This window comes from Kwoniella shivajii, chromosome 1, assembly GCF_035658355.1.
Source record: "Kwoniella shivajii chromosome 1, complete sequence".
NCBI classification, from domain to species: domain Eukaryota; kingdom Fungi; phylum Basidiomycota; class Tremellomycetes; order Tremellales; family Cryptococcaceae; genus Kwoniella; species Kwoniella shivajii.
In genome coordinates, this window is record NC_085908.1 from 179056 (window position 1) to 201991 (window position 22936).

At 42.2% G+C, this 22936-nt stretch overlaps 8 protein-coding genes across 8 annotated transcripts; 3 read left to right on the forward strand and 5 right to left on the reverse strand.

Annotated features, from left to right (window-relative positions):
* Positions 1–229: 229 nt before the first annotated feature.
* IL334_000075 (uncharacterized protein) lies at positions 230–4732 on the forward strand (the record flags this gene model as incomplete). The annotated part of the gene is made up of 12 exons (XM_062931861.1): positions 230–1043; positions 1114–1215; positions 1285–1669; positions 1728–2011; positions 2072–2714; positions 2773–2885; positions 2939–3563; positions 3628–4162; positions 4221–4264; positions 4332–4509; positions 4595–4637; positions 4710–4732. The coding sequence occupies 12 exons, from the start codon at positions 230–232 to the stop codon at positions 4730–4732; spliced, it is 3789 nt and encodes a 1262-aa protein (XP_062787912.1).
* Positions 4733–4965: 233 nt separating this feature from the next.
* IL334_000076 (uncharacterized protein) lies at positions 4966–6101 on the reverse strand (the record flags this gene model as incomplete). Its single annotated transcript, XM_062931862.1, has 4 exons — positions 4966–5005; positions 5284–5570; positions 5711–5754; positions 5957–6101. The coding sequence occupies 4 exons, from the start codon at positions 6099–6101 to the stop codon at positions 4966–4968; spliced, it is 516 nt and encodes a 171-aa protein (XP_062787913.1).
* Positions 6102–6756: 655 nt separating this feature from the next.
* Positions 6757–8269, forward strand: IL334_000077 (uncharacterized protein; the record flags this gene model as incomplete). Its single annotated transcript, XM_062931863.1, has 7 exons — positions 6757–6802; positions 6885–7084; positions 7202–7404; positions 7480–7676; positions 7789–7906; positions 8012–8113; positions 8221–8269. 7 exons carry the CDS (start codon positions 6757–6759, stop codon positions 8267–8269), a joined length of 915 nt encoding a protein of 304 aa, XP_062787914.1.
* A 280-nt stretch (positions 8270–8549) lies between these two features.
* On the reverse strand, positions 8550–11143 carry IL334_000078 (uncharacterized protein; the record flags this gene model as incomplete). Its single annotated transcript, XM_062931864.1, has 11 exons — positions 8550–8627; positions 8716–8805; positions 8871–9122; positions 9304–9701; positions 9793–9932; positions 9989–10106; positions 10160–10250; positions 10347–10394; positions 10473–10567; positions 10660–10821; positions 10975–11143. The coding sequence occupies 11 exons, from the start codon at positions 11141–11143 to the stop codon at positions 8550–8552; spliced, it is 1641 nt and encodes a 546-aa protein (XP_062787915.1).
* A 691-nt stretch (positions 11144–11834) lies between these two features.
* Positions 11835–14782, reverse strand: IL334_000079 (uncharacterized protein; the record flags this gene model as incomplete). The annotated part of the gene is made up of 2 exons (XM_062931865.1): positions 11835–13153; positions 13216–14782. The coding sequence occupies 2 exons, from the start codon at positions 14780–14782 to the stop codon at positions 11835–11837; spliced, it is 2886 nt and encodes a 961-aa protein (XP_062787916.1).
* Positions 14783–15349: 567 nt separating this feature from the next.
* IL334_000080 (uncharacterized protein) lies at positions 15350–16312 on the forward strand (the record flags this gene model as incomplete). The annotated part of the gene is made up of 3 exons (XM_062931866.1): positions 15350–15402; positions 15447–15630; positions 15734–16312. 3 exons carry the CDS (start codon positions 15350–15352, stop codon positions 16310–16312), a joined length of 816 nt encoding a protein of 271 aa, XP_062787917.1.
* Positions 16313–16851: 539 nt separating this feature from the next.
* Positions 16852–18114, reverse strand: IL334_000081 (uncharacterized protein; the record flags this gene model as incomplete). The annotated part of the gene is made up of 4 exons (XM_062931867.1): positions 16852–17010; positions 17128–17311; positions 17374–17440; positions 17517–18114. 4 exons carry the CDS (start codon positions 18112–18114, stop codon positions 16852–16854), a joined length of 1008 nt encoding a protein of 335 aa, XP_062787918.1.
* A 1445-nt stretch (positions 18115–19559) lies between these two features.
* On the reverse strand, positions 19560–22682 carry IL334_000082 (uncharacterized protein; the record flags this gene model as incomplete). The annotated part of the gene is made up of 9 exons (XM_062931868.1): positions 19560–20588; positions 20660–20809; positions 20870–20938; positions 21023–21159; positions 21267–21477; positions 21610–21719; positions 21825–21878; positions 22034–22136; positions 22284–22682. 9 exons carry the CDS (start codon positions 22680–22682, stop codon positions 19560–19562), a joined length of 2262 nt encoding a protein of 753 aa, XP_062787919.1.
* Between the last annotated feature and the right edge of the window lie 254 nt (positions 22683–22936).

Here is a 22936-nt window from a genome sequence, read left to right on the forward strand (position 1 = left end):
TTGTGTGCGCATTGATCGCTATCAAGTATAGTGCCGTCGTCATCGTTTGTTCTCCCTTTCTTTTGTGAATTGACCATATCAATTCAATCATCCCCATTGCGATGAAAGATGTCATCACGTCCATTGCATCTCTATTGCATCTTATATATACATGACCCGTTCTTCCCATTCTTCCCATTCATCACCTTTTCTTTAACCTGCCCGTTCCTTAGATCTTGAATACGTAATCATGGTTGATGTTACTGCCACACCTGAAGTTACCCCACATACGTCATCATCCATCACCAGCAGTGGTGGTGAAAATGAAAAACGACATCATACCGTAATGACACTTGCTCATGCTGAGTTTACTCGTAACAATAATAATACTTTGAATTCTCAACATCCACGTATAATAGACTTGACACCTTTACCTGGTGAAGAGAACAAACAGATATTCTACCCTGTCGACATCGATTCTCTTGGGGATCATCATCAAGCCATTGATCAAGAAGCAGATACGAATAAACCATTACCTATCCCACCACAGACACAGTCTCAATCACGCGACGATATGTCTTCTGCTCCTAACGGACATGGTCATGGGAATTCTGATTTCCCAGAATTACCACCCGCACCACCTTCAAGGACGTTTGGACAAGGTTATTCAGCTAGTAATCCAGTACCAACAGTTCAATCTTACAAAGCCGATCAAAAACAACACGAAGAAGAATCTAGAGCGTACGCTGAATTAGTTGAAAAACGTAGAAGGGAAGCAGAAGAAAGAGAATACAACGCTAATCAACAACAGTCAGATACATCGGATGGAAGAGGTGTCGTTCCACCTCCGACTGCAAACTATACTGTAAGAGATGATCAAGATAATATTGATAGTCATAAAAATGGTGAAAAATTCCCAGGTGAAAGTAAACAGCCTATTGCTGCGGGAAAAGATGAAGAAACGAACGTAATCAAAACTCAAAAAGATAAGAAAAATGACGTTCAAGCTAGTACTGGTGCAAATGAGAAGTCTAGATTAATGGAACAAATGAATTCCAACCAGGGTGAGCTATTATGTGCATGCATTATGCCTGCGTAGAAAAGATACCTGACATTTCTTTCCAACATATATAGTCAAACCAACCGACAGAATCAGAAAAGCTGAAAAGGGTCAAAGAAGAGTCAGAGATCCCGTCACCGGTGCTGAAATCATCGTTAAAGACGCTGACCCCAAAGGTTTGTCTTTATGCACTTGACTGCTATTGAGCTTCAGCGACGTTTTACCTGACTCTATACATACATTAGACTTCGATTCTGCCACTCCAACTACTCAAGGATCCAATATTTTGTATCACGCTTTCCCACCTCCTAGTCCTATATCTGTCGAGGGAATTTTGAGCAAACTCAAGATGCTTCAACTCGTAGCGGGTGGAAGTATGTTCTTGATCTGGATCAGTGTCGCCTTCGGTAGTGGTTTGGTCAAATTGGTCTGGAGATCAATCTTATGCTCTGTGGTCGGCTTCGTACTTATGACAGGAATCAGTCTTGTTGAAAGAGGTCTTGAGAAGGAAGTCGAAAGAGTCAGACAAGATATGGGTAGACAAAGAGGAGAAGCTTTCTCTCCTCCTTTCCCCGAAAGTGTAGAATGGTTAAATGGTTTAGTGAAATTGATTTGGGGTTTAGTCGACCCGTGAGTATGACCTCAGTGAAATGCAGGACGATCTATTGATCTTGCTTATTCTTTCTAGCTCATTGTTTATCTCTGTCGCTGATATGGTGGAGGATATCCTCCAACAATCCCTCCCTGGTTTCGTTGACGCTGTTCGAATTACAGATCTTGGTCAAGGTACAAACCCTCTTCGAATCACTTCTATCAGAGCTTTACCTGACCAACCTGGAGATGAGGGGTATCCCAAGTCTGGTTGGATCAACCAAGGCAATGAGAACATAAACTCCAAGGACACTGCTGGAAAGGATATTACTGAAGATGAAGCTGGTGACTACTATAACTTTGAAGTCGCTTTCTCATACGGTAAGTCTACTATCTCATCATATGAGATTCCATTTTGAGCTAATCTCGACCGCAATCCAGCTGCTTTGCCTGGGCAAGGTGCTCAGCTCCGAGCCAAAAACATACACTTGCTTATCGAATTTTTCCTTGGCTTGTACGATTGGCTTCATATTCCCATCCCGATCTGGATTCAGGTTGAGCAAATTTTCGGTGTAGTTCGTCTCCGAGTCCAGTTCATTCCCGAGCCTCCTTTCGTTCGAAACCTCACCTTCGCATTATGTGGAGTTCCTTCGGTTGAAGTCTCAGCGGTTCCTATGTCATCAAAACTTCCTAATGTCCTGGACCTGCCTTTCATTTCTTCCTTTGTCAAGATGGGTATTGCAGCTGGAACTGCTGAATTAGCTGTACCCAAATCCATGACTATCAACATTCAAGAACTTCTGTCCGGAGCTGCGGTTGGCGATACAAGAGCCATCGGTGTGTTCGTCGTTACTATCCACCACTGTGAAGAATTGTCTGCTCAAGACAACAATGGTTCATCGGATCCTTACGTTGTTCTCGCTTACGCCAAATTCGGTAAACCAATTTACTCTACTCGAATCATCCTTGGCGATCTCAACCCCGTATACGAGGAGACTTGCGTCCTTCTCTTGACCATGGATGAGGTCAAAGCAAAAGAGGATTTGGCCGTCATGTTATGGGACAGTGATAAGATGAGTGCTGAGTGAGTAGAAGACCTTCAAGACATTTGGCAGAAATCCCTTGCTGACCACATCTTTCAGCGATCTCGTCGGCCGAGTCCAAGTACCCGTTGAAGAGCTTATGTTGGAGCCAAACGTCATGAAACGACGAGAGAATTCCCTTACTGGGTTCGAGGATGCTAACGACATGCCTGGTATGTCTCTGATTTGTTATCAACTGTCATGAGCTTACACCCCGTATCGATAGGTAAACTCGTTTGGTCTATTGGTTATTTCGAGAAAGCTCCTCTCATCAAGGACCTTGAACGAGGCCCAACGGTCGAAGAAGCTAAGGCTGCCCCTGAACCCTCCAAGACTGCGCCCGAAATGGAAATGATGCCAGCAGATGCTGCTCCTAACCCTGCTAAGAAGGATCTCCCCCCACCTGCACCCGATGTTCAAAAAACCAAACCCGATCCCAAATGGCCTTCTGGTGTCCTCTCTATCATTTTACACCAAATCAACAATCTCGAACGACAAAACCTCGAAGGAGCTTCTGGTGACCGAGAAGGTGAAGCTGGACAAGATACCGAGGAGCCTTCTGAGCAATCTGATAACCTTCCTTCCGGTTATGGTGAATTCCTCGTTAACGATGATATGGTATACAAGACTCGGGTCAAGCAATACACAACCAACCCTTACTTCGAAGCCGGTACTGAGCTTTTCGTAAGAGACTGGGAGAACACAGTGGTCAGAGTCGTCATCCGTGACAGTAGATTGAGAGAAGCGGACCCCATCTTGGGTATTGTCTCTGTCAGATTGTCAGAAGTATTCGCAGAAGCTAGTAGTGTTACACAGACCTACGCCTTGACTGAAGGTGTGGGATTCGGAAAGTGAGTATATTCATATTCTATGGCTCTGAATCGAGAAGTGAAGGGTGCTTACTTGATGACATAGGGCAAACATCTCATTCGCTTTCCGAGGTATGCAAACTACTCTTCCCAAAAACTTGCGGGGTTGGGATACTGGTACATTGGAAGTATCAAACGTCTCAGCCACCATCCACGACACAAACGCACTCGAAGCTAAAGCAGCAAGATTACGAGTTGTTACGTCTGAGAAAGTTGAAACATTGCCTAAAAAGGATGCTGAAGTCAACGGCAATTCTTTATCATGGGATTTGGATTTGATACGACTACCAGTTTATTCAAGATATCAATCTTCGGTCGTTTTCGAAATAGGTAAAGGTGGAGGAGCACTCAAGAGTCTTGGTGTAGGGGTTAAACCTGATGCCATTGCTGTTCTATGGATGCAAGATTTGACTGATGATGTGGAACAAGAAATCAGAATCCCAATCTTGACAGGTCCAGACATTCAAAATTTGAGACAGAACGCTATAAATGATCAAACTATGAAATTCCATGAATTCAAGATTGTAGGTGAATTAACAGCTAGATTGAAGTTGGATAGTGGGTTAGACGAAGACCATGAGGTGAGTAAATTCTGTTCGCGATCAACAGAGTCAAGCTGATCGTGAGGATGTATGACAGACAATTGAACAAGGTCAATCCAGACGACATGCCCTTGAAGCTCAGTAAGTTGCTCATTTTCATTCTGTTCTGCGCTTTTTATTGGACAACTTCGCTTACTATCGAACGCAGTGACCATATCGAGGGAGAAGCTGAAATCGCCAGAAAACAAGCTACGTTCGATGATGATGGAGTGATCGATAAACAAGAACAGAAACAAATCGATCGTGCTCATAAGAGACAACTTGAATCTAGAGGTAGAGGAATGGCACAGATCAAAGCTTACAGATCAGCCAAATGGATGATGAGGGTGAGTGATCGTCGTTCGAAGTCGAAGCAGACGTGATGAGCCAAAAAGGTTGGGATGTATGCTAATTCATTTCGGTCGATAACAGGGAGTGAAAGATAGATTACCAGGTCAGAAGAAGACTAGGGAACGTGAGTTCAGGTTTTATCCAATTGGTAACTGAGCGTAATACGATACTGATGACTATTCGGACTTTCGTTTAGCTACCGTACAAACTGAGGCATAGGAAGATTGAACTAGAGGCGGAATGTGACGAAAGAGTCTGTTTGATACACGCAAAATGATATGTAGCATTGATTATCTGATTTCACATATACATACAACATGTTCATCTGAATTCTACAATGGGACTACTGATGACAGATCAGATGATAGAGACTCTGATTTCTTATATCTAAGTTTTGCAAACGGCTCGGAATGTGATTGAGTCGAGTCTCCTTCCACACTGTTTGTAATCATCTAGTAATCGTCCATATCGATATCCTCGTCATCTTGCGGTCTGAGTGATTCACCATGTACTGATCCGTGTACAGGTACAGGAGAAGGTGAATTCAAGAAGGTGATGTCGATGGTGGTGGTTGTTTCTGAGTCGAGTTGAGGTGAGAATGAGATTGACTATAGAAATCGATATAAAAAACAAAAAGATGGAATATATCAGTTCTGAAGACTTGAACTTTGCATTCAGAACGAAATCTTTGAATGTCCTCTCGCTAAAGAGATTGAAGTCTGAAGGATGATGAATGGACCTTTACCACAAAGGTCAAAATATACACTTACATGTCATGAGATCGTTCAGTTTCAGGATCATTTCCTATTACATCCAATTCATCTATATCTTCCTGGTCCTCATCTTCCAAGCGATCATTGTCATATTCCATCTTTTGTTGTCTTACCCTTTCTGCTTCCGCTTCTGCTTTTGCCTCGAAGTGAGCTTGAGCTTGAGCTTGAGCTTGGGCTTGAGCCTCGGCTTCGGCTTCAGCTTCAGCTTGAGCAATGGCAGCTCGTTCAGCTTCTATCCTCTCTTTCTTGATTTTGGCTATTCGATAAGCTATCAGGTTATTCTCCTGAACATGCGATAAGTTAGCTTGAACCCGTGAATGAAGGTACTGGACTGATGCTAATCAAGGAGAAACGAACGGGAGCGGTGTTTGATGGAGGAGTTAAGGGAAATAGGGCAACACGAAAGAGGAAAAGAATAACTTACATCTTCTAATTCGTTGATTATATCTTGTATTGCGGTGTACCTGCCTATGTAGCCCGTTCAGTATCAGCTGGAATTCCTATCTTAGCTCTCCACTTGTCTTCCCTGTCTTGTCCGAAATGCTTCTCCATCGATACACCTCATAAGCTATTCCTATTTTATTTCCTTCATTCCTTTCGTTGCCCTTCCGCCCTTTCGATCAAATTGCCGTTCAGAGATCGGGCAACGCCCACTGCATTCTCTACTCACGCTTGAACATGTCATCGTCAGACGGATGAGCATCGGTATATCCACTTGAGACGTTGATGTTCTGTGGAGGTATATGTACAGGATGAGGAGGGAGTGGTGGTGGATGGGTTTTCTTCATTGGAGAAGTGGTGAACAGCGAGGCCATGATGATTGTTCTAGAGATTAGCGGTGTTTGCAGTAGGTATGTGCGGTGTCAAGAGCAAGCGAAGTATTGAGGGCTCAGAAGTGATGAATCGTATTTAGATTCGTTTGTTATCAGTTTTACTAGAATATGGAAGGGGAAAGGAAGGGTGGAGGTTGAATGAAAGAATGTCATTCGAAAGTGGCACCATGCGAGTACGTTAATCTTAGATGAACAGTGAATCATTGTCAAGCTCTGTCGTTATAGTGTGGGAGTCTACATTCTAAGCATTCTACTTTAGTGTTACAGGTCCTATTGTTGTGTGTACCATGCCAGTCTGTAGCACCAAATCACCTCCTCTCATTCTTTGACGAAGTCATCAAGGGAAGTCAAAGCTGACCTTCCTTTCAAATGTATCCCTTAGCCACCCTCCCTGTGACAGAAAGTACAGCTCTGCTGAACATCGAGGGAACGTCTTACGCTACCACGATATACATAGCGGCATCGTTACAAGTCTCATATATCCATTTGCCGTGTCCAAATATCCCTCTTCTATGTTGCAAACTGTATCGTAAATTGTAATAATAATAATATAACACTAAAACAGAATATATAATAAAAGTCACATACATATAAAAGCCTAAAGCCAAAACACCTGGACCAGTGACTCACCACAATAATGCTGATTGAAAATGTTTTGCTCTCACTGCTCTCCTCCTCCCTGAGTGAGTTGAAAACGTGCATTCATGCATTGAAGTAGCATTAATTCTGGGTTGACCATATCCAACTTTCTTTGATCGATTTCAGTTTTGGGCATCTCTGCCCGAGGTTATGGTATGGATACTGCAAATAGGTTAAATGACCCATCATGTACCGGACATGGACCTTGGGCCACAATAACCGCTACTCAAGCTACGGGCACCAGTGCTCCCATAGCTGGAAGGGGTCCTCAACATCAACCGAATTGTAGTCATTTATGGGCTAATAATCCTGAAGAAGATTGGTTGGTGAGTACTTGGTTTTCAGCTCTAACATATTAGCCCATTCAGGAAACGAGATTGTCAATAATCTTCTCTCTGGCCGTCGGCACTGACAGCCCATTTGCTTCCTCTCAATGAATGTAGTTCGCATCACTCTGTTCATGGGCACAATCAAATCCAAATTGGGTATTATCACACCTTGATTGGGCATTAGATTTCAAAGATTTTAATGATACTCCAGCTATGAATTTCTCGACTTATGACGATTCACTTAATCTACTGAATCCTCTCACTATCTCGTATCAGGGGGTGAACAAGGATGGTAATTCGAATCCTAATGATGCTTGGTAAGTCAGTTCCCATCTTCATTTCAACTATGAATTACTTGACTAACTGGAACAACTGAACTCATCTGTATACAGGTGGGGAGGAGGTTTCCGAAACGCTTTATTGTCCAATGGATATTCCACCGTGGATGAAAAAAATAATTTCAGGAATGGTTCAAGTGAAGATGCCAATGGATCCGTCAGGGATTGGGCAGGTTATTGGGCTTTGCAGCACTTGATTGGACTGTCAGCTACGAGGGAAAAAGCTGACCAGATCAATGAGGTGATTTGGGGTGAGTTGAGAGCCAGAGGACGGGCGAAACGAACGAACGAACGAATGAATCACTTCGGTTGATAGGATCTTGGTCTCTTTACTGATTTTTTTCTTTTTTCTTTTTTTCCAAGATATGTGGCTGCAAAAATCTGATCATTCACCCATCACGATTCTCACTAGTCCAACCACAACTTGTTTGAATCGGAATAGGTATTATTCAATTACAAGAAACGATCCAACTAATGATAAGTGAGTCTTCCCTTGTCTGTCTTGTTCTCCCCTTCTGCCAAGTCCTCGCGTGGATCAATGGAAATAAGCTCAAGCTCATTTGTGCGATTATACACTATGTTTTAGTATCGTACTGTGGGATCCTACTGTAGGAGGAGCTGCTGGATATGTCGTGCTGGATTCAAAGCAACTTAAAAAAGATACTCTTTGGTTATTCCATCTAGATTGGTAAGTCCCATCACACAGAACGACATAAACGATCCATCTACAGTCATACCATAAGATATGTTGAGTTAGTGTCGATGTTTTGGTCACCGTTAAACAATCTGGTTTAGGCCTCGTTATTCTGATAAACCCAGAAAATCACAATCTGTTCTCAATTAATCATCAGTAAGAACGATCACATCGTTAACTTTGGATCAATTCAGACCATTTCCAACCTAAATTAGTAAAAGAAAATAACTACCATGGCTATCAAAGTTGTATCATAGAATGGAGACGATACCATGCATTATCAACGCAGCCAGTACATACCATAGGATCAGTGTATCGGAATGCAAAGTATATCATCAATCATCTTCTACATCAGATCACATGTCATTAAATATCATTAAAATCTCCATTGATCGATGCAATACTTGTACTGTTCTTCTTTGGTGCGCGCTTATTTGCCTTCAGATTTGGCAGGAGTAGCACTCGGTGTACCGGTACCGGTTTTCCGATTAGCCAGTAAGCCTTGAAACTACATAAAGTGGTCGTTTAAGTCAGCCATCCACAGGAATATATACACTCTCATGTCATCGTAAGAAGAAAGCGTATCTACGACTCACGAAATTATGTAGAGCTTCATTTGGCATAGCCGGTGTCGTCCCTCCTGGCGTCGTGGAAGTAGGAGATAAAGGTCCAGTCCTTGACGAGTCCTAGGAATATCAAATCAATCAGCTTTCGATCCCCCGCCAGAACGGGAGGTTTTCAAGAAGCTGACCTTTCTACCCAATCTAGCGAACTTCTCTTTCAATTCTTCGCCCTTCTCCAGACCCTCCATCTCACCCAAAGCTTTCTCGACTCCAGGTAGATTCAAGCCTTCACTGCCTGACATTGGTCCGACGACAGTAGCTGCTGCATGTCTGAATGACTGTCTTGGATCTCTGTTGGGGTCTTTCAGGAGAAGGTCAAGCTGTCGAGTGAGGAAGGACTGTTCAGATTCTGGTATGGAAGGCTGGGATGAGTTTGCGGGCTATGAAGAAATATCAGCGAGTTGCCAAAGTACATAAACACTACAGGTCATACTTCGGGAGGCAAGCAAAGGTGAAGGTCTCGTTAATATGGGCCAGAAGGTATGCAGGGGGTTTGAAGAAGAAAAAGCCTTGGATCGTTTGATAACGCAAGAGATGACAGACGGTACACGCGAAACTCACCTTTGATCTCCTCTCAATATCAGGAATCATTCCCTCCCACAGAGTCTCCATCAGTTCTCCTTGATCATCCTCGTCACCTCCTGAGAATGCCTTCAAACTATTTTCGAATGCCTTGCATATTCTTGTCGGATCAAATCCTTCTCTTAGCACGTTGATCTTACCCCGGCTATCCCATCCTGAAGGGACCATCACCGCATCTCTGTCCAGTACATTCGCTCGATGAGGGAATGGAAATCGAGCAGACGCCACATGTTGTGTCGACGACTCAATGTTTGACGTTGTCGAAGTTGAAGCCGAGAGAGAAGGCGGTAAAGTGTATAATCTGTGGAGGAGATATGATCGAAGTAGTGTATATGTTGTAGGTTGTGTCGACGCAGTATAGAACAATGAAGCGCCAACTATCAAGGCCTTATCAGCTTCACTTCATGGAGGGTTCCGTTCGGGAGACTGATTTCCATTGATCGAGATTGATCGCTGAGCAAAACTCACAACCAAGACATATAGTCCTTAGCACTTGTTGTATCCAATCTGTTCTCTCTTCCCAGCCACCGCCTTTCATACCGATTTCTTCGCCTATCGTATCCATTAGATCCGCTTTCGTACAAACGACCGTGATCGGTAACCCAGAGCTGTTTGACGCAATAGATGAGCTATTATCAAATGCTAAGAAGCGGGGATAGCTCACTTGTTCAAAGTCAAGGTCCCTGGACCTAGAGGTAATAGTGCACCTGCACCTGCATATGCAGCAGTCGCCGTCGTAAGCGTCGATGAAGGCTCAGTGTAATGTTGGACATGTGATTGTACTATTTCACCCTGTTAGCTTGTATGGTTCGTTAGAAACAGCACTCTAGCTTACACCTCTCTTTCAGTTCCTCTATTTCACCATTTTCTGAAGTCTCCGAGGCCCATTGATCGATCCATGATAGCCAAGTAAGCAATTCGCTTATCTGCAAGAACGTCAGTATTTCCGCATTTTTGAGACATTAGGTGATACTGGCATGACTGCTGAATGAACGAGGCGAGAGGGAAGGACTTGGATTTACCATTGAAGAAGGCTTCGTCCAATCTAGGACTATCACCACTGCCGTGTCCTATACAATCAAAATATCTCAGCTATGACTATACTGAGGAATATGTCATGGCAGACGTAGCTGAAATAAGTGACTCACAGATAAGGACTTGGGAGGTAGCGCCTTGGACACTAATTTCAGTAAACTGGGATGTGATGAAGGAGGGTAAAATACTGATAGGGGAGGTACGGAGTCTAAGTTCAAGAAAACGGTATCAGAGTCTGAATAGATATACAACATTCCTTGTTCCTTTGGTCAATGAGATTATGAATCTTTAGAGACTCACCTTCATCACCATCTGATATATCAATAACTTCATATCCTAATGCTAAGCCCTTTTTACCATTTCTAGAATGTGTTTGTGTTTGTTTATAACTTTTCTTCTTTTTCAAAGATGAAGATGCGTTTAGCTGAGAGAGGAGATATGATCTTCCATGATGTCTTTCAGCTAATACCAGAATATGGGATCAAGGAAGGGAATATTTGAAGGGGAGAGAGGAAAGGAAAGAGGAAAGAGGAAAGGGCAAGGTGGATCCAAGTCAGCTTTAGCTGTACAAGACATTGAACGGTATGGGTGTATAAAGTGATAGTGCTCACTCACATAGTATAACAAGATTCTTCCTTCCTAATCCTTTTTGTTTATCTGCATTACTACCACCCAGAATCTCATTCCATAAACTACTACTTCCACTTCCCCCTGCTCCGTTACGCTGATTTGCAGGAAGGGGAAGAGGGGGTCTTGAAGGTCCTGCTGATCTATCCGAATTCATATTCTCGCTGTATCTCGTGAACTCTGAAGACTATATCTCGAGCGTTTTTCGTTCTCTTCCTCGGACTACTGTACCAAGTCACAAGGTTATGCAAAGTATCCAATGTCGATGTGAAGAACGTCTAACTCAGGAGGGTGGGCACACGATTGGGATGTATACGAAATGATCAAAGCTCAAAATGAACAAGGTAAGATCAGCGAATAAACCTCACGCAGGTCGCGTCGCGATACCACCACGTGGGAGATATTATCGCTTACGTACTTTTGTTGTCATTTTGTCAACATTGTTATCATCCAATCTGCAACCGACAATCAAGAGGGAAGTGGCTCAGCCGTATCGATAAGAAATACGTGTGCTATATCCAGACACAGCCACGAGTAAGCCACACATTGACTATGTATATCTCATTTCATTTTACTTTATCGAACCTGAGTTTTAGGTAGTTAAGTTACGATGTAGAAGATCAAGATATGTCATTTTGCATTTGTTGAAATTTCTTATCTAGACAATATACTATTTTTTGTGTGATTATTATTTCTCATCCAATATAACCATGCTAATCTACAAACCAATGCACGTCCTCTCTCTTTCCTCTTGCAACCTTCCACCTGCCTCCGTGACTCCTGCCTCGGTCTCACTTGTTACGTTGGTGATCAGACCGACATTCAGTTGTCTCCCTTTTTATTCCACTTTAATAACCATAATCGCCTTCGTATGAATAACCATTTTGACCATCCCAATGATTATACCCTACTAAACCATTGGGGTCATTATAAACATTACCGTTATAATAACTTTGGTCAAGTTGGTTATGATTATGGCTTTGATTTTGAGAATGTGTGGTATATGGGTTATAATGTTGAGGATCATAATAACCTTGCTGGGAAGTTGAAGATGCTGTTAGACTTGCAAATTGAGGTTGTTGCGGTTGCTGACCGTTGTATGATATTTCATGTTCTGGTTGTTGAGAAGAGTCAGAGTTGCTAGGTTGTTTGATCGATATCTTCTGGCTAGGTCTTGCTGGTGCGAAATAATTCATTTGTCCTGCTCCGGCTCCTACGCCATAAGGTGAAGGACCGGGTGATCCGTCGAACGGTGAACCTCTTCCATCAACATAACCGTTAGCTTGTTGAGGGTAGAACTGTTGTGGCCCAGAGAATGATCCTCTTTGTGATTGTGGTTGGTATTCGAAGGATTGTTGTTGTGGGTAATAAGGTCGTTGATTTGTTTGAGTTTGAAGGGTTTGAAGTTGATGTTGATGTTGATGTTGATTTTGAATGGGATATGATCTAGGTGCCATGACTTGACCTTGTCCACCAGGATAGAAAGGTTTGGGTTGGCCATTGTTCATCTGGCTAAACGGTCTGGCGGCAGACGGAACAAATTCTGTTCCTATCACATAACCAGATGTAGGTTGTTGTAAATGTGCAGGAACGAAATGGCTGTAACTCAAACCGGCACTGCTGATCGAACCGTTTTCTGAGCCAGCAGGGAAAGGTGAGGAGGTAGTAATATGAGGGAACATAGGTGAGTGGGTGGAGGAAGCGTTGACGTAAGCTGCAGGCGCAGGCCGGGCTTGAGGTTGTTGAGGTACTGGCGGAGGTGGGACTGGAGAGGTGTATAAGATAGCTTGGCCAGACGCGTTGAGCTCGGGTGTTTTGATTGCTGGCACGGAGACTTCTGTAGAAGGGGCGGAGACAACATCATTCGAGAGAGATTTTGGCTCTAAAGGAGGAACAACTACAGTCACTTCGACAGAATCTGAAGAACCCGGTAATTTGATGGTGACAGCTTGAGTAGATTCACCGAGGAGATCATCAACGTCAGGCTGAGTGGATTGCAATTCTGCTGAAGCAGCTGTTTGCGATGCAATAGTTTTTACGGCGGGTGTGGAAGGAACGACGTTCTCGGACGTTGGCGTTGATGATACTACCGCAGGAGCAGCGGGAGATGCGAATGGTGGTCGGTGGAAAGGTGGTCTGAAAGGTTGTCCGAAGAAACCTCCTCGAGCTATACAAAAAGTTAGTTTACTGTGAATAGTATATTGCATAAAGCTGTGGCAGACAACTCACGGCCGAAACCTCTTGCTCTTCCTCTTGGTACACCTCTAAACCCACCTCTTGATAGTACTGGAGGGACGAACTTCCTCTCAACCTGAATTTGGCTTTGTTCATAAGCTTCATGACCCCACATCTTTTCCTTTGGTTGAACAGAAGAAGAAGATTGAGGTAACTTTTCTTTTTCAGCTGCTAATTCTTTTTCCAATCTATCCATAGCCAGAACAGGTTCTTCTCCATCGTCATTCTCCTTTTCTGCATTTGATTTCGTTTCCGTAGTTAATTCTTTTCCTTGTCCTTGTAAGATCTGTTGAGGGAATCGACCGAATTGAGGAGGAACGAACCCTCCTCTTCCACCTCTTCCTCTGAACCCAGCTGGATTCCCACGGAAACCGCCTCTGGGCATACCTCTGCCTCTCCCATCTGGTAGACCCCTCCCTGCGAATCCATCAGATACGATAGGTGGATCGGCACGTTGATCGTGTGTCCAGAATTTTCCTACTTTAGGCACAACTTTAGGGTCATTCATGTTCTTGTCACGAGACGCTTGAGATTTGGAATCTCTTCTACCTTTTGCAAGCGCAGGAGTAGCAGCCACTGGAGGAGGAGGTGAACCATCAGCTACCAAAGGAACAGTGTTTTCTTCTAATGTCATTGAAGAGGTCGAAGCTATTACTTGATCTACTTCTGAGGTATCCTTTTTCTTTCCTTTTCCTTTGATTGAGATTTTCTTCGATACATCGTCTGCAGGTTTCGATTCGTCAATCACGGGTTTATTAGAGGTACTATTACGTTCTTTACGTTTGTTTTCTTTGATTTCAGCTCTTTTAGCTTTTTGTTTTTCCTTTCTTTTAGCTTTCATCTCCTGGAATCGCTTATTCTCCTCTTCCGTGTACTCTCTTTTAGGTGCAGGTGCAGTTGTACCTGTTGTATCATTCTTAGCTTTTGCCTTTTCTTTTCCTTTAACCTTTGAAGGAATTTCGCCGCGATTGAATTCGTCAAAAGAGACTTCCACTCCATTTGAGTCTTGTTGATCTTTATCATTCCATGCTGCTGGTGTAGTAGCATTTGTATCTTCAAATACAGGCTTCTTCTTCCCACTTTTACCTCCTCCTTTTTTCCCTTCCCCTTCCCCTTCCTCTTCAACATCATCCTCTTCCTCTGATTCTGATTCTGAATCAAACGATGAAGGGTCAGTTAAACTTTCATCTCCGCTATGTTGATTGCCGAGATCTGAATCTGCATCTGAACCTGCTACTCTACGTCTAGGTCTAGCTTTTGCTTTCTTTCCCTTTCCCTTGGTAAGTCCCTTGGGCTTTGCTTTTCCTTTTGAACTTGGATTTGTATTTGAGTTGGGTTTGGATTCGGGTTCGGGTTCAGGTTCAGGTATGTTTTTCAGGTCGGTGGAAGCAGGAGGGATTGAATCTGAAGTGGCCGATGCCGATTTCGTCTCGGTCGAAATGGTAGTGGAAGGGAGGATGGATGCAGGTTGAGTGGAAGGTGAAGCGGATGGATTAGAAGGTATGTTGGATTCAGATTGGGTATCATTGGTTGAAGTTGAGATAGGGGCGTTGTCTGTCATCTAAGGGGAGAAAAACAGAAAGTGGGTGTCAGATTGCAATCAAGGAGAAAGATGGGCGTGAGTATAGGTTGAAAAACAAAAACAAAAAGAACTGACGATCTATATTTCGTGATGATTATACTTTTATGGTTCTGTTTTAACGCGGAATGAATTCTGAAGAGATGAAGGAGATCAAGGTATTGTCAGCATGGATCCAAATATCACAATATCACAATACCCATCAACATCACTACTCATGTGATGATGATATCCGGGGACCGACCGATGTGATTTGCGTAAATTGTAATTGACGGTTTTTGCCACCAATCGAATACCGACCCAATCGTTGATAGAGGGTAGAAACAAGAGCGCTCATTGAGGGGGAAAAGAAATTGGTATACTCACATATGCGTGTATGCCTTGAGACCTGATACTGTTCTTTTGTTCGTCTGATCTTGTATATTCTGGCTTTGCTTTGTGAAGGTAAATGATCTAGATTGGAATTGATTGGTATATGTATATATGTGTATGGTCCATAGACGTGTAAAAAACCTAAGAAAAGGTTGAACAAGAGGAGTATGACACTAAATGGGGGTCACAAATAACGGATCGAAGATTTGGGTTAGAGTGGCAAAAAACAGGTATATCGTTAGTTTGATATTTTTGGAAGATATCTCATCTGAAGACATCCTCATCCTCATCCTCATCCTCATCCTCCTACTCATACTCATACTGGGAACAGAAACGAAAAGGGTGTCATCGCAAAAATATCGAATAAACCAATAACAGATTATTATGCCATACTTGGCTTAAACCACTCGGCTACTTGTGAAGATGTGAATAGGTCTTGGAAAAGATTAGCTTTGATCGTGAGTTTACGATTCTTTTTAATCCTGATAATTCCTTTGTATATTCAAATATGTAACATCACTTGTATGAAGCTAATTCCTCAAATGCCATCCATGTCGATAGTATCATCCAGACAAAAATCCCGCAAACCCAGGACCACCCTCGTCTGCATCTACATCTGTGTCTGCGTCTACGTCTACTTTTGACGGTAGCTCGCAAAATCTTGTCAAATCCAATTCCAACGGCGATGTAAATGTACATGTCGATATACGATCAATCAATGAAGCTCGAACTATCTTACTCGATCCTACAAAAAGAGAAGAATGGTTAATCCACTATAACAGCAACTACAATTCGACGAACGGTCATGATATACCTATTCAAGATGGACCTCATGTGTTTAGACATATCTCATTAGATGACTTCACCCCCCACCACTTATCAAGTGAGCAATCCGAGGAAGCCGATTTGACTAGTGAAGGACCGGTGATACCGAATGAAGGGTTAGGGAATATCGATAAAGATCAAGAGCGAGAACCTGATTACTTTACTCATCCTTGTCGATGTGGAGGCACGTTCAGAATTACTTTACAGCAATTAGAAGAAGACGTTGATGTTATTGGATGTGAAGGCTGTGGAGAGTGGATAAGGGTAGGATACGAAGTTATTGATGAGGACGAAGAAGAAGGTGAAGGGGAATGAATACGGGAAGATTTCAAGGAGATTGAGGGGGACAGTGCCGTCAGTCTGAAAGAGCAGGAGTTGTTGCTGCCAAGTGTCGAAACGTAATAAAGTGGAGCTGGAACAATGTTCATACTTTGTATACTGTTGTAATGTATCAATCATCATGTATGGTCATCTATTTTTCTAGTTTCTACCAAACGAAACTTGGTAACACGAGACATTTAACATGATATCATTTCGGATGGGAAGGGGTATAAAGGTTATGAGAAGGCGTATAAAATCTACAGGGTATATATATGAATATGTTCATTGTTATGGGTAATAATTCTTTACTTTCTTTTCTTTCTTTCTTTTTGTAAAATGTCTATAAAACTAGGACGTAAAATTCTATTTAGACGTCAATATCCATTAATTAATTAATATTATTATAATTTGTATATGAACAGGAAAAAAAAATCGGTTTCCCCTCATTTCATGTCATATCGATTTCACCAATTTCTGGAAATAGGATATGTTCGATCGCGCATTACTAGTTTTCCACGACTGATTCTTTTGACCTATAAGTCTTTCTTGTCAGATTTCATCTGTGGTATAGTATTTCCATTTTCATCAATCAATCCTTTTTTCTTCATGTTTTTCAACGATTCGTGGATTGGGTCGAGGGAGTCTTCAGGTGCCCTATATGAATCCCAAGCTGCATCTGCCCATGTGAAGTACTAGCGAGTGATGAGTAAAACAGTATCAGCGACCATTCTTCTTCCCTTAAAGATACACGCCGTCAAGTCAAAGTAAGAATGAACAAAGAAAAAAGAAAAAAGTAAAGAAAAACTCACTTGTCCGTAATTACATGTGAAATACAAATGATGTAACGTATGATGAGCAGGGGAGTTGATGTATCTTTCCAAGAAATGACCTGAAATCATATCTCCGTCGTGGATGAGGATAGTCCAGAATTGAACGAATACGAATAAACCGAGGTATGCGAATTTGTGTAGTGGGAATAAGAATGGGAAGATGCTGATTGAGGCAAGAAGCGCGTTTAGTTATGATATCTACGTATACCGTTGAATGATACTCACTGGTAAGGCAATGACTGGGCGTATCCGTCTAAAGGGTGGAATGCAAGAGCTGCGTATGGTGTGGGTACTATTCGCGATTGATTCGATCAGCAACAACTTTGTATGGTAATATGATGGCACGAGAAAAGGAATTATTGACTCACCAATCCACTTGTGATGTGGTTTATGGACATGTTTGTAAATCAAAGGATGATGTTCTAATCTATGTACCCAATAAATAGCTAAATCGGTGAAAAGCAAGAAAAACAAACAAGAAACAGCTAAATAAACCCAACCATATTCATTCACATCTTCATATAATTTTGAATGACCTCTTACTTCTGCCAAGAACCAAGGTAAAGTCATAACGTCTATTACGGGGGCAGCTATTAAAGATGATTTTATTTCTTTTCGGATTTGGTTCTTGAGGAATTTCGGATGATGTTCTAGTCTTCTATCGTAAAAGCAATAATAACTTATTGAGCAAAAAATGAAATACATTATTAACGATGTTATTAATGCTATACTGAATAGCGATATTAACTGTCGAGGTATAGAATCTCTTGCTAGCATTGATCCTTTGACCTGATCGGATAATTCAGGTGGGGGATGATAGGTCGTCGATTGCGTGTAGGGTGAAGGTAAGACTGTCTTGTTGTATAGGTCAGGTAAGACACTTGATGGTATGGGTGGATGAGGAAGTAGGTACGAGTAGACGGAGTCGAGCAAGTACTCGTCGGCAACATGAAGGATCACGTCCATTTTGAGTGATCAACGAAGCTTGTGGGTGAGAGATGGAATAAATAATGTTGATTTGGCAAGTCGGCCGAACAGCAAAAGTCTAGTAGGGGGTAAGCTGGAGAGGTTGATTGATCAATTGACCGTTCTTTCTATTTGACTCTATTTTATTCTAATGGTATCGGTGGCCAAAAAAAAGCGACAATCTTCGCTACAAATGAATATATATATATATATATATATATATCTGAAAGTGATATCCTTTTGAAATCGGGTATACCAATCGGTCGTACGATATGGGTACTCTATGTCTGAAGTGATTTGGGGAAAAAGGGAGCGTTTGAGCGTGTGTTTTGATTCCAACTGTTCTGTTACGAGTACTCTGTTCAAACGATAAATGGTTCGATGATAAAAGCCACTTTGAAGCTTTTACGTGTTTTTTTTTATTCTCTGCTTGTTTGGATTATTGTAAAGAGAAGGGAGGAAATATATGAACGTGAACGTGAATATCTATATATTGCAGACTAGTCCGACAACAGCCAAATAGTCAAAAGCTCTGCGCATGCATGACTTTGGAACAGACACCCTTCACCCGACAGCGCCAATATAGTAGAACCCATTCAATTCCTTTTTTGTTTACATTTTTTTTACCCTTTTTTTTCACTTTGTTTTCAATAATAATAATCATTCCGCAGAGTGGAACGATGAAATGGGATTGAAAGAGAGTGGTACGATTATACAAAAAAATAACAGATTACAACCCTGAAACAAGGGAAAAAAACAAACAACACAGGTTGAGAAAGAAAAAAAGGGGGGGAAACAGAACTCAACACGTGGTACAGCGCACCCGGGTTAATCCGATTACAAAAAGAAAATTACAACCAAATTGGGAACTTGATCATACTAATACTAATACTCCCGAGTTATACGGTGTGACGAATGACTTGATTACAAATTGATTACAAACTGATTACGTGGCAGACAAATGAATTACTCAATGATGATTATGAATTACATGAATTACTAATCATACATTACAAAGTACGAACTAAGACTAAATGACCAAAATTATACTTCGAGTAGATTACGAAACTTGCTAACAAAAGTCATATGACAAAGACACAAATCGCTATCAGATAAAATCAGAAATCACCGTAATCGGCCGAAGTGCAACGATCCAATATACAAAGTACACAATCATGCAATCATGCAAACATGCAAACATGCAATCACTGCAATGCATCGGAATCGGATGGGATAGCCTTTCCTGTCGGTCTTGAGTTAGGGCGCTTAACATCCTTTCAGCGTGACAGAACCTCTCTGATCGGCCCCCGCCCTTCGACCGGGTCGGATTTCACAAAATGCTTAGTTCACATGGTACGAAACGATGCATGAATCCTACCTAGAGCAATACAATACAACTCTCTCCGCCAATATCTATCACTTCAATCCTCTGGATTCATAACAAACTAAAAACCACCAGCTAACATTCTTGCAACCTGTCTCTCATCCAGCTTTCTTTGAGGTCTACCGCCCATGCTTTGAGGTGTACCTCTTCCGTTCGAAGGTAACATCATACTTTGAGACATCATGCCTCCACCTAGAGGATCGATTTGGCCTTGTTGGTGTAACGGTGGAGGTCCTGCTGAATTCGGTCGTTGAAGATGACTTTGGGAAGAAGGAGGCAAGAACATAGATTTGGATCCATCCATGTAACCTGGCCCCGATGGCTGCGGTGGTCGATTCAGATATCCCCTGGATTGTTGTTGGTTCTGAGAATACGATTGGCCTTGTTGAGGGAAGGGAGGTTGTTGATTGTATCCCTGTGATGATTGTTGTGGTTGGATGTAACCTGGCATTTGTCCAGGACGAGATTGTTGTTGCTGATAAGGTTGAGGAATCTGTTGTTGTTGTTGGTAGGGTGGACGAGGTTGTTGAGAGTACTGCTGCTGTTGCTGCTGCTGGGGAATGAACGATGCTTGGGGCTGTTGTTGTCGTTGATTAAAAGCAGGTTGATTTGAGGATTGGTTGAGAGGGAATTTGCCTGGACCAATAGGTGGTACAGGTGCGTAACCTTGAATCATTCCAGCCATGGGTGGGGGTTGTTGTTGTTGTTGTTGCTGTGATTGTTGTTGTTGTTGTCTTGATTGAGATATGACTCGAGCCTGACCTTGTTGCACTGGTTGTTGGAACGCTGGCTGTGGTGGCAACCCTACATCTGATCTTTTCGGTGTAGTAACGCTTACATTTTTGGATGATGCCGAAGCGGTTGGCGTCGAAATGATAGTAGCTGAAGTACCAATCTTGTTCAAATCAGGTTTTAATGATTCTAATTCTCTTAAATGTTGTTTATGATACATTACACTCATCCTTGAAGCTTCTAATAAAGCTATCGTTATATCTTCATGAGCATGTTTCGAATGTGATCTAATTGCTAAATGCAAATTCTGTGATATGGCATTTAATCGATTTGAAAGGGATGTTTCGAGTGTATTTGCCTATATCCATCGACGAAAACAAGTGGGGAAATCAGTTTTCCTCCTCGACTCTGAGATGTAGATTATCTCACCTCCTCCATCTCATGTAGTGCATCATCGACTTTGACAGGATCGATTTTTGAACTACCTTTTAACCTTTCAACATTCCTTCTTTTGTTTATCGCTGTTTTAGTCGCCGTTTGAGAGTCCTCAAGTAGCGTGGTACGCTGGACCAAGGCCTCCTAAATCACGAATGAATATCAGCTCGATCATTGAAAATTACCAGCGAGACAAGAACGTACTTTCGCCGCTCTGGCGTTCAATGCTTGATACCCTAATGAATCGCTTAAAATGACATTTTCAGAAGCGGCCTTTGATGACATCAGACCATCAGTCTCTCCTCTGCGTTTGGGATAGGTGTCTACGAGCGAGTCAGAATGGCATGATGAACTCACTTGAGCACCCAGCATTCCTGATAGATGTTCCCACGTTCTGCCGAATTTCCTTTCTGCTGAAGCTAGATGCATGTCTGATTCGACAGTTGATAAAGAAATCAATTTAGCTCCAACATCAGCATTTGATACTGCAAAAGCTACGATCCATAAAGTATTTTTGTCAGCCCAAATTCATTTATGGTGTAAACTATACCAAAGCTCAGATAAAGTTGAAGATGGAGCAGGGTAATATGGGATCACTTACCCCTTCTGGATTTGCCAACGTTACTAATAGAAGTAGCTGCTGAACCCCATCTTTCTTCCAGTTTATCCAAAGCCGTCTTAGCACTTTGTAATTCATCATCTTCATCCAAGGGACCTCTTCTAACTACTTTTGATAAGGCAGCTGAGAACACTCCGGTAGCTGCTGATGCTGCTGATGATTTACGTGCTGATGGAGGTGGGACGGGAGAGTACTGTGATAATAGGGATATGACATTGAAATCAGTACACAAATGAATGGATATACGAGACTAGATTGATAATATGAGGTGCAGGATGGGAATCGTAGTTCGAGTCCAGTTCAAAAGCTGATCATATTTACTCACCCCAAAATCAGATTCAATGAACGATCTCAATTCATCGTCTTTGGTCAACACTGGATCTTCGCATATCCTGGTGAACCATCTTTGCAATGCGATCCTGACCAATCGATCATCTAAGGGGAAAAATGGATAATGTCAATCACAATCGAGAGAGTAGCCGAGACTCTCGTATGAGCCAATAACGATTGGAATGAGTTGACAAACACGGCATAACGCACCTTCTTCATCGGTTACAGCAGAAGTTGAAGGTAATGGCAGAGCAGGTATGATAGCTATCGCAGTACAACAACAAACAACACACATATCAGCATCAATATCAGTTCATAAAGAGACTCTTCACTAAGACATGAGGGGCGTATGACACATGTTCAGTACGATAATATGAGATGTAGAAACTGGATCTGAAGACTTTAAACGGAAAACTCACTTTGAGGACAACATAATTGAGCTTGTTCAGCGAATTTCTGAAATTCAACATAACTCCTTTGCATATTCCTATACATTGAAGTTCTGAAATTTGGTAAATTTGTCTGAGAGGTATAAGTTTGGCACAAAGAATCGTATATCAGTATGAATGAAAAGTAAGCTGTATCAACAGTATTGGGATCTTGAGATGCAGTGGGGGAGTGGAACAGGGTGTTTCTGTTTCAATTACATTGATAGAAAAGTATACTCACACTAGCATCGAATCGAATTAGAAGATCTTTCCTATTCCTCTCTAAGCCACCTATTCTGACTCTAAGAAAACTGTTAGGAGCTTCTTTGCGTGTAGTAGTTCCATTTCCATTCACATTCGCATTTCGAGTTGACTGAGTATCTTCGTACGTAGAAGATGAAGAAGACGGGGGAGGATGAGGTGAAACTAGTCCTAGACCAGGTGCACCGAATACTTTTGGTTCTCTACTGAACGTATCATTTGATGTCGATGTCGGCGGTGGAGTATGTTGAGTTTGGGTGTGAGGTGAATTCAAGTGCTGAGATTGAGATTGGGTATGAGTAGTACTGAACGATGATGATGATGTGGGTGTATCGGACCATGATGGGTTTATGTTACTGGGTGATAATGGATCATCCATCTTGAACGACTTCTGAACAATCTGGACAGATCCCTGTGTATGGATGTAAAGCTTTACTTGATAGTTTGATAGTTGATGATCGATGAAAGGCATAAGAGGTTGAATGGAATGCGTGACGGAGTAGTGAACGAGATTGTTGGTGGCGATGAGAGAGGGGTCAGGACGTGGAGTAGATAAATAAAGTATAATCTAACACCCTGAATATAATTACATGCACTTTCATATGAAGGAAGAGAAATCCTCCTAACTCAAAA